This window comes from Nelumbo lutea, chromosome 1, assembly GCF_056320005.1.
Source record: "Nelumbo lutea isolate HS-2025 chromosome 1, American lotus-T2T, whole genome shotgun sequence".
Taxonomy (NCBI): Eukaryota; Viridiplantae; Streptophyta; class Magnoliopsida; order Proteales; family Nelumbonaceae; genus Nelumbo; species Nelumbo lutea.
Genome location: NC_142684.1, coordinates 66,567,942 through 66,581,380, shown reverse-complemented (window position 1 = coordinate 66,581,380; position 13,439 = coordinate 66,567,942). Strand labels below are relative to the sequence as shown.

The 13,439-nt window shown below is 37.7% G+C and overlaps 1 protein-coding gene across 1 annotated transcript; it reads left to right on the top strand.

The window, feature by feature from the left end:
- Positions 1-4,657: 4,657 nt before the first annotated feature.
- On the top strand, positions 4,658-12,643 carry LOC148875037 (protein NOI4-like). The gene is made up of 3 exons (XM_088964039.1): positions 4,658-4,902; positions 10,068-10,250; positions 12,241-12,643. Exons 1-3 carry the CDS (start codon positions 4,897-4,899, stop codon positions 12,283-12,285), a joined length of 234 nt encoding a protein of 77 aa, XP_088820165.1. The 5' UTR covers positions 4,658-4,896; the 3' UTR covers positions 12,286-12,643.
- The last annotated feature ends 796 nt before the right edge of the window (positions 12,644-13,439 follow it).

The window sequence follows — 13,439 nt, the reverse complement described above, 5'->3', positions numbered from 1 at the left end:
AAGCTGCGAACCATGGTTTGACTCGATACGACTCCTGTAAGGGTGTATCCAAAAGTTACCGGCATGATACATATCGACTGATACAGGCCGATAAGTATTGATAATTTGAACTTAGACAATATAGATCCAAACGGTGAATAGATTTTTAGCCTCAGTTAATGACCCTTTTGGGGAAACCTCGTCCCATCTAGTTCATTTCAATCCAACGGTGCCTCCAAAAACCTCGTCCCATCTCCTTCTTAAAGTTAAAATGCCTCTATGAACATTGAATTTTTAACAGTTAAAATGCCAAATGCAGTCTAAACTCGCAAATGCTGCTGCTAGAGAATTCGAAGGCTTGTCAAATGTCTTGAGCTTATATTTTGTTTGACAAACATAGAAAGTTGAAGAAAAGTTTTGTTTCTCTTTCATGTTCTATCAAAGGGAACATGGCCTTTGGGTCTAAGAAACGGGAGATGTTTGTTTTCTATCTTTCCAAAAGACATTATTTCGTAGAAAACAAAATGCCAAGACAAAAGTTTATTCAGCAACAAGCGTTGTAAGGTGATCAATTTGATATATGATTCAATAATTAGGATATGGATTTGAATCCGGAACTTGAACTGATACAACTACAAATGGATCAACTGAATGAGCAACTGGGTAAACCAGGGTCTTTGGTGCTTTTGTTGGGTAGAACCCCAACCGGTCGAAGACTCTTTAGCAGTCTCCTCCACCCAGGTCACTCGTGGCCATACCAAAAAAGGGAATCCCTTCTGTGGCGTGAGAGGTAGTCGAAAAAGTAGTAGTAGGAGATCGGGACTCGAACTTGCCTGCTCTTTTCCTTTTTGATATACTGCATCTGACACGGGTGAGGGAGAGGTGGGGATACTCGACCAAGGGCTGGCTGCTCTAAACCGCCCTCTTCTCGCTAGAAGAAAAAAAGGTTTTCAGTAGCAGTTGTCTTCTTGGCCTTGGGCTTAGATCCGGAATTAAGGAAGAAAAACCTCTCCTATTGAAGTGTATTTAATATAAGATATGTTGATCCATCGTTCCTTCATCCAGATTGTTTGGTAAACGGATTAGACGCATCGCTCGCCAAAAATAGGAGCATAAGATAGCCTTTCGTAACCTTCGAGATCTTCACTAGTTGGAACTTGGAAGGGAAAAAAAAAACGCTTTCTTCGGGTCATGACTTCCAGAAGGAGTCATATCATTCGATTGATTGTCTCCATTTAATAGAAAAGATCAGATATCGCTCTCAACGCTTTACTCTCTTCTGAGAGCAATCCAGATAAGTTAATAGGAACATCTTGCCCTCCCCTCACCTAGGCTGAGAAGATAGGAACGAATCCGGGCTACCGTGGGTTCTTATAGGAAAGTAGGAAGCTCTGGCTCCCCTATAGATGCACCGGTTAGCAGGAATTACAAGAGAAGAGAAGAGTTAGAGTTGTATAGTAGGGTCATTGTTCGTAGCAGCACTCTCACCAATTGATATCGACCCACCTGGCCGCTTTCCTTTCAAAAATTTCTTAGTATCAACTGGCTCTCTACGGGTCAGAAGAGAAGCATTCATCCCATCCTTCCTCCTTGTGTTCCTCTTTACCTCTTGTTAGCCGCTTCCCTTGATGGGATATCAAGGTCGACTAGATAATATTTAACAGATCACTGAGAGGAAAGAAAGATAGCAGCGATAGGAATGAGTGTTCGATATAGGGGATAGGATCCATATGCTCTTCCTCTCTATTTTTTTAGAGAGAGCAGATATAACGATATAGCAAGAAAATTGGGAGATGATAAAGGTATCTAAAGGGATGTCTATTCTATTCCTATTATTTTTAGAGAGAAAAAAAAAAAGATATCCCGCTCATCTATCTCTTGTCTATCTATCCATTGATTCTATCTATGAATCAAGTCAAAAGAGTTCATTTCTGGGTTCCCTGAAGCCCTAAATAGATGGGATTGTTTCTGATAACGAAATGAATAAGATGGCTCCCTTTGTCTTTTCCCACTTTTCTAATCTTCCCCTCGTGGGCCGGGCAGGCGGGCAGCGGCGGGCATGGAGGAAGAAACCTAGGAGAAGACGCTCTTATCTTAGGTCCTTTTTTTAGTGCAACACAAGAAATCACCCTCTTTTTGGAGGCTTTTTTGGTATTGAACGCATGGCGCCCTTCAAATCATGTTTGAACCTATGTGAAAATACCCATAACCAAAGAATGCCCGCCAAGTGAACTATTATGCTTTTTTCAGAGGATGGATGCTTCCAAGCCCACCACCTGGTTGTCATCACTCGATCACTTCCTTTTTCCATTAAGTGATTGCTTAGGGGCCTTAGCGTATGATCTGTGTTGTTCCCCTCTTGATTTTGGATCTAATCAGTACAACTGATCTGGGCTTGTATTCGGAGTTTCCCTAAGGTTGGTAAAGCGAAATGGGGGCCACCCTAGCCCATTGAGTGCTCTACCCTGGGCCATCGATTTCATGGGCTCTACTCAAATAGATTTCATGGAAAACCAGTTATATCCATTCTTGGTTGGCCTTTCACCCCTAGCCACAAGTCATCCTGGTATTTTGCCACATACGTGGATTCAATCCTCCAAGGCTTGTTAGAGCTCTCCTCAACCTGCCCATGGCTAGATCGATTGGTTTGTGGTCAAATAGGAATAACTAGTTTCTTTTTGAAAAGCACCTAATGTTGCCCTAAGCCTCTCAAGCGGTGCAGATAGATCTTTCGTCCCATCTTCAAGGATAAGATGCAGAACAGCCATACACCAATCATGAGCAGGTCTGAGCAGATCCTGTTTCAACGCCAAGGGTATCACAAAGACTCTCAACAAAACATTCCTTCCTCCTTGAAACCCAAGTGTCCTACATGATACAACTAAAATACAATAGAAAAAAAAGTCTTCTAACCCAATTCAACGGCTAGAAAGAAATTCAATTCAAATACTGTAGATGATGCATTAATGAAGTGGATTGTTTTAGAGTAGTAACATCATCATCATCCCTTTGCATGGCTAGAAGAAAAATAGATAGATTAACTAAATCATGGGTCTTTAAATGTCACACGGCCATTGGATATTCTAAGATCAAAGGAAGGCCTATGGCCATTCTATCATCATTCTTCTTGGAAAGTGATCTAAATTCCAATTAACGCTTTTTCATTTGAATTGGCATCTACACCCAACAGGCACCTCATAGTACATCCCTACTAACATTTCCCAAATGACGATCACACAGGAGATATTCCTAATACATGCTGAAATATGCATGTGGGGCGCCAATCTAAACTCTTCTCATTTGTTTAGCAATGAATTCAGATTTCCTCCTCACAGAATCTTTTCTCACACCCATAAACCCTTCTGGCTAGAGTGATAAGATTTTGTGGGTCGTGATTTAGAGTGATAAAACACTCCCTAAATGTATAATTTTTTGGGAAAATGATGGTTCAGCCCAAGGTCAAAATTCAAAGGTACAAAATGCAGTAACGGGTATGCGCCAGCTCGAAATTAATGCCAATTCACCATTGATGCATACGGTGGGAATAATTGACCTTTTGAATAGATCTACAGAATTTTGCAATGGACCTATCCATACTTCTCCCTAGTTTTTTTGCATTCTTTAACACAACCCATGATACGAATTCTGGACCGTCGGATTCCTGCGTTTGAATCAAATCAATATATTGTATTTATCGAAAAATATCAAATCACTAGATTGTATCAATCCAAAAAACATTTCACAGAAGGTACGAATGTGCCCAGCAATAAAAATGGAAGATTCGTAATCGTAGGCACACAGTCTACCGTCGGATTGGCATCTTCCTCTCTATGATTGGTCGATACAATCATTATCATTCAAGTTTCAGTTGGCCCGCACCGCAGAGGTCAACAATCGTTTTTTCCGTTGGCGCAGCCAACCGGTAACCATGCGTCCATGCGTCTTTGTTCCAAGTTCCCAACATCCATATCAAACCACTTTTGCTAGGGCCAGTGTCATATACATAGAGGTTCATAGCCATTCATGTATTGAAATGGGCCCCACTTTAAATCAGATGAAGTGACTCCATAGCAATCAATCTAAGGTCTTGATTCTTCGTTTTAACTTTTAACCCTGCACTACGAGACTATCGTAGTCAATGATAAGGGATGGACGGTCTAAAATTCAATAGCCTGGGCTGTCAAGAATCAAAGAATTATCCGCATCTTCTTTTCATATAGGGCGCTTCACACCGACTTTTTTCGCACATCCCATCATATGTTGGAAACATTTCTCGTATTTATAAATTATTATTCACAGAAGAAATTTTTAATACACGGTGGATTTGCCTGTGAGGCGCCTATGTGTGAGGAGTAAATCCTATTCCTTTCCATTCCGTCCGCGCCACGTTTGCGTTGGTTCTTGTATTAATTTCATTCTATATAATGTCTTGTGAGATATTATCATTAACGAGACTGGATCTGCTCCACACGCAGGACGTCTCACACCGACTTCACACGCACATGTTAACTGCATTGATAACATTTTCCGTATTTATAAATTATAATTCACGGAAGATGTTCCCAACGCATGTTGGATGTACATGTGAGGCGCCCATGTGTGATAAACAGATCCCGCCTCATTATTAATTGTATTAGCGATCGTCTCATTATTAACTGTATTAACGATCTAACGTGTCACGCAGGGACAGTTGTTTTGACAGTCCAGGCTGACGAATTTCAGACAGCCAAAGTTTTCTGAATCATACCCAGCACACACTGCTGGGCCCAATTCATATAAGCGGCCCACAGCCCCACCTCTCGACTCTCGAGTCTCGGCCTATGTAAAATATAAATACATCTCCTTCTCTGTTCTCACTTTATATTTCTTCTCCTATTTCCAGGCGAAGCGATTTTTGAGGGATCAATATCGGAATTCATGTCGGTAAGGATTGGAATTTCTCCTGAAAACCCTAGGAATCTCTTGACTCTTAGATGGTTTTCCTTTCCTTTTCCATTTTTTCGATTCGATTCGAGATTCGATGGATTGGGAACTATTAATTTCGATTACGGTGCTGTTTTAGGTTTTCTGTGAATGATTGATGGCTTCTATCGAAATTGCTTAGTTTTTGTAGGTCATTTAAATTTGATTTGGTTCTCATCAAGACTTTCATCTGTTTTTGATTGCTACGGTTTTCTTTGTAAATTGATCCATTTGAGGCAGAGTATGATTTTCCTAGTGTCTATTTTGTATTATTTTGGGGGAAATCTGCGTTTCTATGTCACTTTAGTAAGTTAAGTGAAAATTAAAATAGTTAGTTGGAGTTTAGTTCGCGTTTGTTTTTTGTCTTTTTTTCTTGCTCGTGTTTAATTTTATGTCTATAATTTGTTTTTAATGTAGCTTCTTGCTTATGTTCTTCTCTTTCATTTCCTTCCCTTTTATTTCTCATGTTCTCTTTGAAGCTCGAATCCTTTTCCTTTAGTCCTTTGTACCTTTCTTTTTGTTTTCTGGTCGACAAGCCTGCTTCGTTTTTTGCCCGTCTACATATGAAACTCAGGACCCCCCCAGCCCCCAAGAAAGGGAAGGATGGTTCCTTTACCATTCTATGGATTTCAATGTTTGTAACGTGTTTTATTTTGTGGAATTTGAAGGAAACAACATGAGATGTGTGTGTACTTCAGTTTAAGCATGTGTAATGTCCCGTAGGTTCAGTTTGTTTGCAGCGCGAATTTCATTTGCACTGGCATAAATGCATGGGAGTGCAAATAGGCTGAAGTGTAAATTCTTGTTTACTTGTGCTTCATTTTTGACTTATTTGTTTGTGAGAAGTAAAATGAAGTGGTTCCCACTTTATATGAAAAAAACCAAGATAGGAGGAGGGTTATTTGTTTGGGAGTGAGGTAGGAAGCAAGATGATATGGTCCCCACTTTATATGAGAGAGAATTGAGGTATAAGGAAGTTGGTGTGAATTTTGCGTCGGTTTTTTGTTTCAAAATTTGCATGGTCCATGAGACAAAAAAGTGGAAACTTTGTATAAGGTAGGAGCATAAATCATAGTTAGAAACAAATGGATGCAAAATTTGTATCAGCTTATGATTTTCACTGCAAACAAATAGTCTTATTTTATGATCTCAATGAAATTTTTAGGGGCTTTGAGTATTGGAAAAATGGGTGTTCTCCCGATCGCTTGGCACGAAAATGTTTTGAAGGGCTTATGTATTCGACAGTGGTTTGAAAATGCAAAATTTTGGTTAGCACTTAGAGAGTGTGCAAGAGTGTGGACTGTGGAGAGATGTGTGCATGGTATATACATAACTCCCTCAAACTTGATGAACTCTTTATGAGGATACCAGGCAAGAAAGGTCCTGATGGAGAAGTGCATGTTAATGCTCCTTAAGAGAAAAGAATAATCATTACCAAGGATGGTAAGATAAGGTCAAGCTGTAAATGGATGATATAACAACTTCTAGATTTACATGGAAAATTATTGGAACATACAAACATTAATCCACTTCTCTGAATTGGACTTTAGTAAGATGATCATTCTTTGCATTTGTCTTGCTTATCATGGTTCTGTTTGAGTGGTTAACACAGAAGTAAAAAACGGTATAAATAATTTTATATTAAACTTGTTGGTTTGTATGATGATTTTATCCTTCTGGTTGGTTGGATAGGTGGGTATTTGGTAAAGGTTTCTCGATGCAGGAGCTAGTATAATTGATGTCTGAGACCTTACATACCTTTTTTATTGGGTTAGGGGGCACAAAAAAAGAGGATTGCAAATGACTTGGAAGCAAGATTTCTATTTACACATCGTAAAGGGCATAGGTGGAGCTGAGAACATAAATGCAGTAGGATTGCAACTAAGTTTATACACTTCTGCAATTGCTTGATATTTCTCATTGGTGGCCTGGATAGCATAATTTTCCCCAGGCTGTTTCTTGAAGGAGTAGAATTTAGATCCAGTTATATAAGGTGGCAAATTGATAATCAAGATGGAAATGGTGGACGAGGATGTAATTAGTCCTTATTTGTATAATTACATACTGCAATCAAGCAGCAAACTGAGAATGTGAAGAGCATGGAATTGGTGGGAGAAAGACTGCAACTTGCCCTTACTTATGATTAATTACATATTTGTGATTATAAGATATTAAGAATATGTGAAGCAGTGGCTCTTTAGGGTCCGTTCATTCGTCAAGAAAATTGGTTTTATAAAGGATGGGATGGGAAAAGAAAATTTATTTTCTCATTTTGGCATCCCGTGTTTGGGTGTTTGGTTACTCAGAACTTATATATGAGAAACTTTATATTCCAATGTTTGTTTGCTGAGAAAATTAGATTGATAATATAACTTGGTCCATCTTTTACATATTAATTGGTATAATAAATAATTTACACATGGAAATTGCACCCTTTCTAAATTATTAAAAAAAAAAAAATGCACCCTTTCTAGCATCTGGCATTGGAAGAACTGAGGAGACATGTGGTATTTGTTGTGATCACATGCATTGTTTTAAAAACCAACCAAATAACTTAATTGGTTTTCTCTCCGGGTGAATGGATCACTGGTTCAAACATTTGGGGTCAAATAAGGCAATCCATGATGTCAAGGCCAATGTTTTTAATCCATCATTGGCTGGCCGATTCAACTGCTAATCTGTTTAGCTTGGTCAACAGGTCATAAGTTAGAAATTAAATCTCTTTTTCTGTGATTTTTAGATTTTTAGCCAATTCCATTATTATTGACAACACTTTTCATTTATCAACACTCAATTTTGTTTAATATCGATGAATATATAATATTAGAGACATGCCTGTTTTTGCAAATTTTTTACCTTTTATGACTAAAGTGCCAAGTAATATAATAATAAGTCATTAAACAGAACAGTATGGTGAAACAGGATTTGTCTAGCCAACCCCATAGAGTTGGAATAAGGCTTGGATGCTGATGATAAAATACATTTTCTACCTTTTTAATTTTGATTTGATTTATGGCATCACTGGTTGACCCATTTGAATCGGACAGTCAAACCAAATTTGGAGCCATGATCGTCATCAGGTCACCAGTCTGACTGGCTGAGTGAATGAAGGGTTAAAGACATTGGTCATGCAGGCATGTGAGTGAGAAAAGTTCTCAGTTACTGCTCATTTTTAATTTTGATTGGGGTCGCACTGTTTTAGTGAGACCCCATGTCGTTCATTTTGGGATTTGAAATCCCAGAGTTTCCCTTCCCGTTTACAAAACAAACACCAAAAAAATAAATCTAATGGGAATATACCCTTTTCCTCTGCCATTTCTTGATAACCAAATGGATCCTTGGAGACTTTAAATGAAGTGCAAATATGGAAACAAATATCAAGAAAGAGAAAATTTGAAAAGGATCCAATTTTCTCTCTCTTCTTTCTCATACATAAGAGGTGTCAATTGTACTGAACATCTTCTGGATGAAATACCATATGATACATATTTACTACTTGTTCTTCTGTTTCTGTTTGGAGATTTATGTTGGTAGGTCCCAATACTCCGTGACACAATCCAGGGTTGCACTAGTACTATTCTTGTTCAGTTTGAACTTTTATTTGAATGAGTATTAGCAGCATTAGTTGCCTATGATGGTGATCCTGATGTTACAAAAGAAATATTTACTTTTTTATGTGGACATTGGTTTTCTCATTTGCCATGTTATTTTTAGTACTAGGAGAATGTTGCATCATGTATTCTTTTTAAGCTTTGATAACTACAAAGGTAAACTATGTTTGGAATGGTAATTTTTATAACTGTTCAACCGTGGTTCCAGCTACATGCTTTACCTGCTTCCAAGCTCTCTGCTGATTACAAGAAGCTGTACTTGTTGCCATTTAATGCTAGCAATAGACCTTTTCTTTTGATCGGTAGCATGAGTTTTATTTAAATTCCAGATTGGGAATAGTTTATACAATTTGGTGCTGGGATTGATGATCCCATTTAATCACTCTTTTCTGTCCCTCATTACAAAGCAGCCCAAAATGGTTGTTGTCTCAATGCCCCTTGTTTTGCTAGATAACCAGTAAACACTAGACCTATTTTGTGGACATGTAATATATGCCGACTTGTACTGAGTTTTTTTTTTTCTTTATTTATGATAAATTGGGGAGTCACTTTTATTGTGCTCTAGCGTCCATGTTGTGTGTGGGCGACAACTGCATAGTTGATTTCATATCCAAGATCAGATATCCCTTTCCTTGAATGAACATCATAGTTGTCATTCATAAAAAAAAAATGAACACCATAGTTGTCAAGGTGATGCCTAGGCGACAAGGTGCCCTTGGAGGCTTGCCTCACCCAGTCACCAAGCAATTTTCTATACTGTCTTATAAAATACTTTTATATTGTTATTTTTTTGAGATTATAATTATAAAATAGACATTATTAAACAAAAATATTCATTTTTTGTGTTTATGAACTCATTTCTTTTATTATTTTCTTATTTGTTAGGGTTTAATCAACACAAACATTGCTAACTGCTGTATTGAACCCTCAAAGACTTCAAAATCTGAACCAATAAGGGAAGAACTTAAAATTTTGTCTAATCAACATATTCCACCTTTTCTTTTCTTATTTTCCTATAAAAAAAATAGGGGTTCAGCCCCTATATATTTTTTTGAATTTTCTTTTCTTTCTTCTTTTTCTTCTCATAAATATGTTGGTTTTCTAGACTTAAACATGAAGTTTATAATTTTCTTATGAAAATTATGGATAGTTATTAAGGAAAAATGGTTGTGGAACCTAGGGAACTACCCTAGGATATGTGGTTTTTACTTAAAAAAATCCATTGCCTAGGCATTGCGGCTAGGTGACAAGGCATGCCCCTGTCGCCTAGCCTTGCCCTGACACCTTGAAAACTATGATGAACATGATTTGATGATTCTAACCATGGCATCATTTTTTGTTTTTGATTTTCACCATTCTTTGTTCATTCTGAGATAATGCAATTGATCAAGTTGAAGTCTTGAAGATATCATTTGTTTCTTTGTCTACTTGACATTCAGTTGTCTTTTAGATTAGGTTCTGAGTGTTTCTTAGTGAAGTTAAAGGGCCTTATTATTGTTTCTGGATTTTGAACAGGAGAAGGGTCGGCCGTTGCCAAAGTTTGGTGAATGGGATGTCAATGATCCTGCTTCAGCTGAGGGATTCACTGTGATATTCAACAAGGCAAGGGATGAGAAGAAGACAGGTGGCAAGCCTGACTCACCAGCAAAGGATGATTCCACCTTTAAACATGGAACAGATCCTGTCAAGCCTCAGGGTGTAAGTTGCTCTTTTCCTTTCCTCTGCAGTTGCCACTTTGAATTGATTGAAGTGATATTTTACTATTGAGGGAGCATTTAAATTATGCCTTGTCAATATTTTACTTCCACATGATGTATCCTCAGGATAGATAGGCCTCTTTTCCAAAAAAAAAAAAAAAGAAAATAAAACACTGATTGAATGATTTTAAATATCCAGATTATCCTAATAATTGGATTGATGTGGAAATGGCAACATTAGTTGGAAAAGAATCAGTATATCTGGTTCTAAGCATCAGTGTTCAGATATCATAAAAAACAAATCCAGTTGGGTGACCAAGCCATCAAATCCATTGGAGAACTAGGATGATTTGAAACATTTGTTCAGTGACATTAGAAACTTTACTTTGATTACAATATCATCTAATTTGAGTCAATTGTTGTTTTATCTGACATGGAATGCTGTTTCTTGAATCTCTCCTGATTCCAATACTGGTCGGGCTTGCATGCAGTTAAGTATGGATTTGGGTTTCTTCTAGACCATGATACCTGGCTATAGTCCAATAGATGCCTAATATACCAGTGTTAGACATGTATGTACCTTTTATTTTTTGGTAGGAAGACATGTATGCACATATTATTTTTTGGTAGGAAATACATGTATGTACCTTGATAAGGCAACAAATGCTGCATAGACACATCAAGATATAATCTATATACTATATGGCATTAACACTTAAAAATATGTAAAATGATATCTTTTTGACATATTATATACTATAAAAAATCTGTATATATTAAGATTAGTTAGAGGTGGCACATCCAAGTCTTTAGACATGACACTCAGCCACAAAACACCCATACCCTTGCCTGTTTCAATATCTTATGAATTGGAGAGTTGTATCTATATTTCCTCTCCAGGGCTTTGTCACATGGACACCAACACTTCAAAATGGGTACTGTATGCATGCCAGACACACCTGGATGCTGACACTGACATGACACTTGAGGAGATTCTTCTTTTGGAAAATTTGTAATATGTATCTAAAGGACAAAACCTCAAACTGTTAGGGTAAAATTTGGACGTGAATGGTAGATTAGTGTTGTTTGCACTGATTTATGCATCTATATTTATTAATTTTTTTCTTTTCAATAATTATCCCATTGTTGGAAGAAATGTGTATGCTGAGATGGATGAGTGGAAAAACTAGAAAGGATAGGGTCAGAAATGAAGTCATTTGAAGGAACCTAGGAGTAGCTCCATTAGGTGAGGGTGAGAGACAACCCTTACAAAGTGATCTGTGGTAAGTTGAAGCGGAGGCTAGGGGCCAGACCAAAAAGAACATGAGTTTAAGTGGTAAGAAATTATTTATGTGCTCATAATCTAACATGAGTCTGACACCTCATAACCATGTCAGATTCTAACACACTTACCAGTATCCATATTTGGGAACCATATCTACTTTTTTGGGAGGTATATTGTATCTGCTCTATATTTTGTTATTTCATGTCTATCCTTGCACCTTTAATCTGTGCTTGCATCCTCCCTCCCTCCTCCCCCCCCCCCCAAAAAAAAAAAAAAAAAAAAAAAACTAAAAAATAGTTATGAAAGGCAAATTTCTAAAATGGCCTTTACGTAGTCTTTATTGGAGCATCTCATTTATCAGGTATATGCAATTTTTTTAAGGCTGCCATCTTTTGGGTAGCCATAGAATAATATCAAGCTAATCTATTGACCTGAACCACCACCCAGCCTGTTCATTCTTAAGATGGGAGATGTCAAAATGGCTCAGTAATTTTGAAAAGGAATGTTACTTGCTAGATGATTCAAGTCGACCAAAATGCTCCTAAATGCATAGGAAGATAAAATTTGTCTAGTGGCTAATATTTAGCTTTCTTAATTACCCGAACTGTGGACAAAGAAAAATGGACAATGGAAAATTGACCTGCAGCGTGTTTTTATGCTTTTGTGTTTGATGTGGAGAATGCACTATGGTTTTTTTTTTTTGCAGAAAAAATGGTTTTGCTGTGTCCAACCCGCATATGCAGAGTCTTGACAGTTATCTGGTAAGAGCAAAGTAGAAGAACAAGTTCATCTATCTCCGGCTTTTCCCTATATTTTCCAAAATGCTGGAATTGTAGTTAGAACAAAAAAGCTGCAAGGGATCCTGCCGGAAAGTGTTTGGTGTGCTATAGAACTGGGTTGATGAAAGTGATGGACTGGGGAAGGGAAAATGGGAAGTGGACAAAAGCTTTGTTGTATTTTATATATACTGGTTTGCTGGGCATTATTAGAAGTTGAGTTATGTGTCCTTTCTCCTATATTATTTCTCTTTTGTTATTGGAGCTGTTGCTTTTCTTATGTGACATTTCATCTTTATTTGCTGTATTATTGAAGTAGCTTTGTTCCTCCTATATTGTATCGGTTCTGGGCATGCCCTTTTGCTGGTTTAAATTCCTTTCCTTCCCAAAGATATATATGTCCTATATGCTCGGGCCCATCTGGGATTTGGAGGGGTTAAAAAAATCAGAGTAATCCTGGACCATTGCTGGTTCTAAGAGCCAAAGTATGTGGTTTGCGGAATTGTTATAACAGGTACAGAATTTCACCTTTGAACAATGATGAATGTCCTTTCAGTTCAACAAAATCCAAGCCGCAATTTATCCCAGAAATACCGGTTCCTTTCATCCCTAATAATGCCTTTGTTACGGTACCCAGTATAGGGGTTTGCGCCTACGCCTGACTATAACGGTATTACCTGAAATCCACAAGGTCTGAAAGAATGAGATTATCCCAAACGGGGGTTCCGTCGACTTGGCGCTAAAGCTGCAACTGCCAAGCTTGCATTGAAGAGGAGGCATTTCCAAGGTCCAACCCGCACATAGTAACTCGGTTTTTAGTTTTAAAGGTGACTCTAGAAAATACGTATTATATGAAAAAAAAAATGGTACAAGCCAGTGGGTATATCCATTTCTAAATCTCCACTGATCCTTATCAAAATCATCTTAATTCTGATAATATAGGTAGAACCAAATCAGTATACGCCGAGTTTGGACATGACAAAGGGTGGACAACAGTGTAATAGACTTGTTACGCGTCGAATTCAATTTGGATTCTACATGTAAAGATTGGATTTTTTTTAACCTATTTTTTTGGTGAAACAAAGGCCAAGGGCCAAGGGGGCCCGGGGCTCCATGGTGTTTTAATGTT

Coding starts and splice junctions, on each gene's coding strand:
- LOC148875037 (XM_088964039.1), top strand. Junction 10,251..12,240: donor ATCCTGTCAAGCCTCAGGGT/GTAAGTTGCTCT, acceptor TTTTTTTTGCAG/AAAAAATGGTTTTGCTGTGT.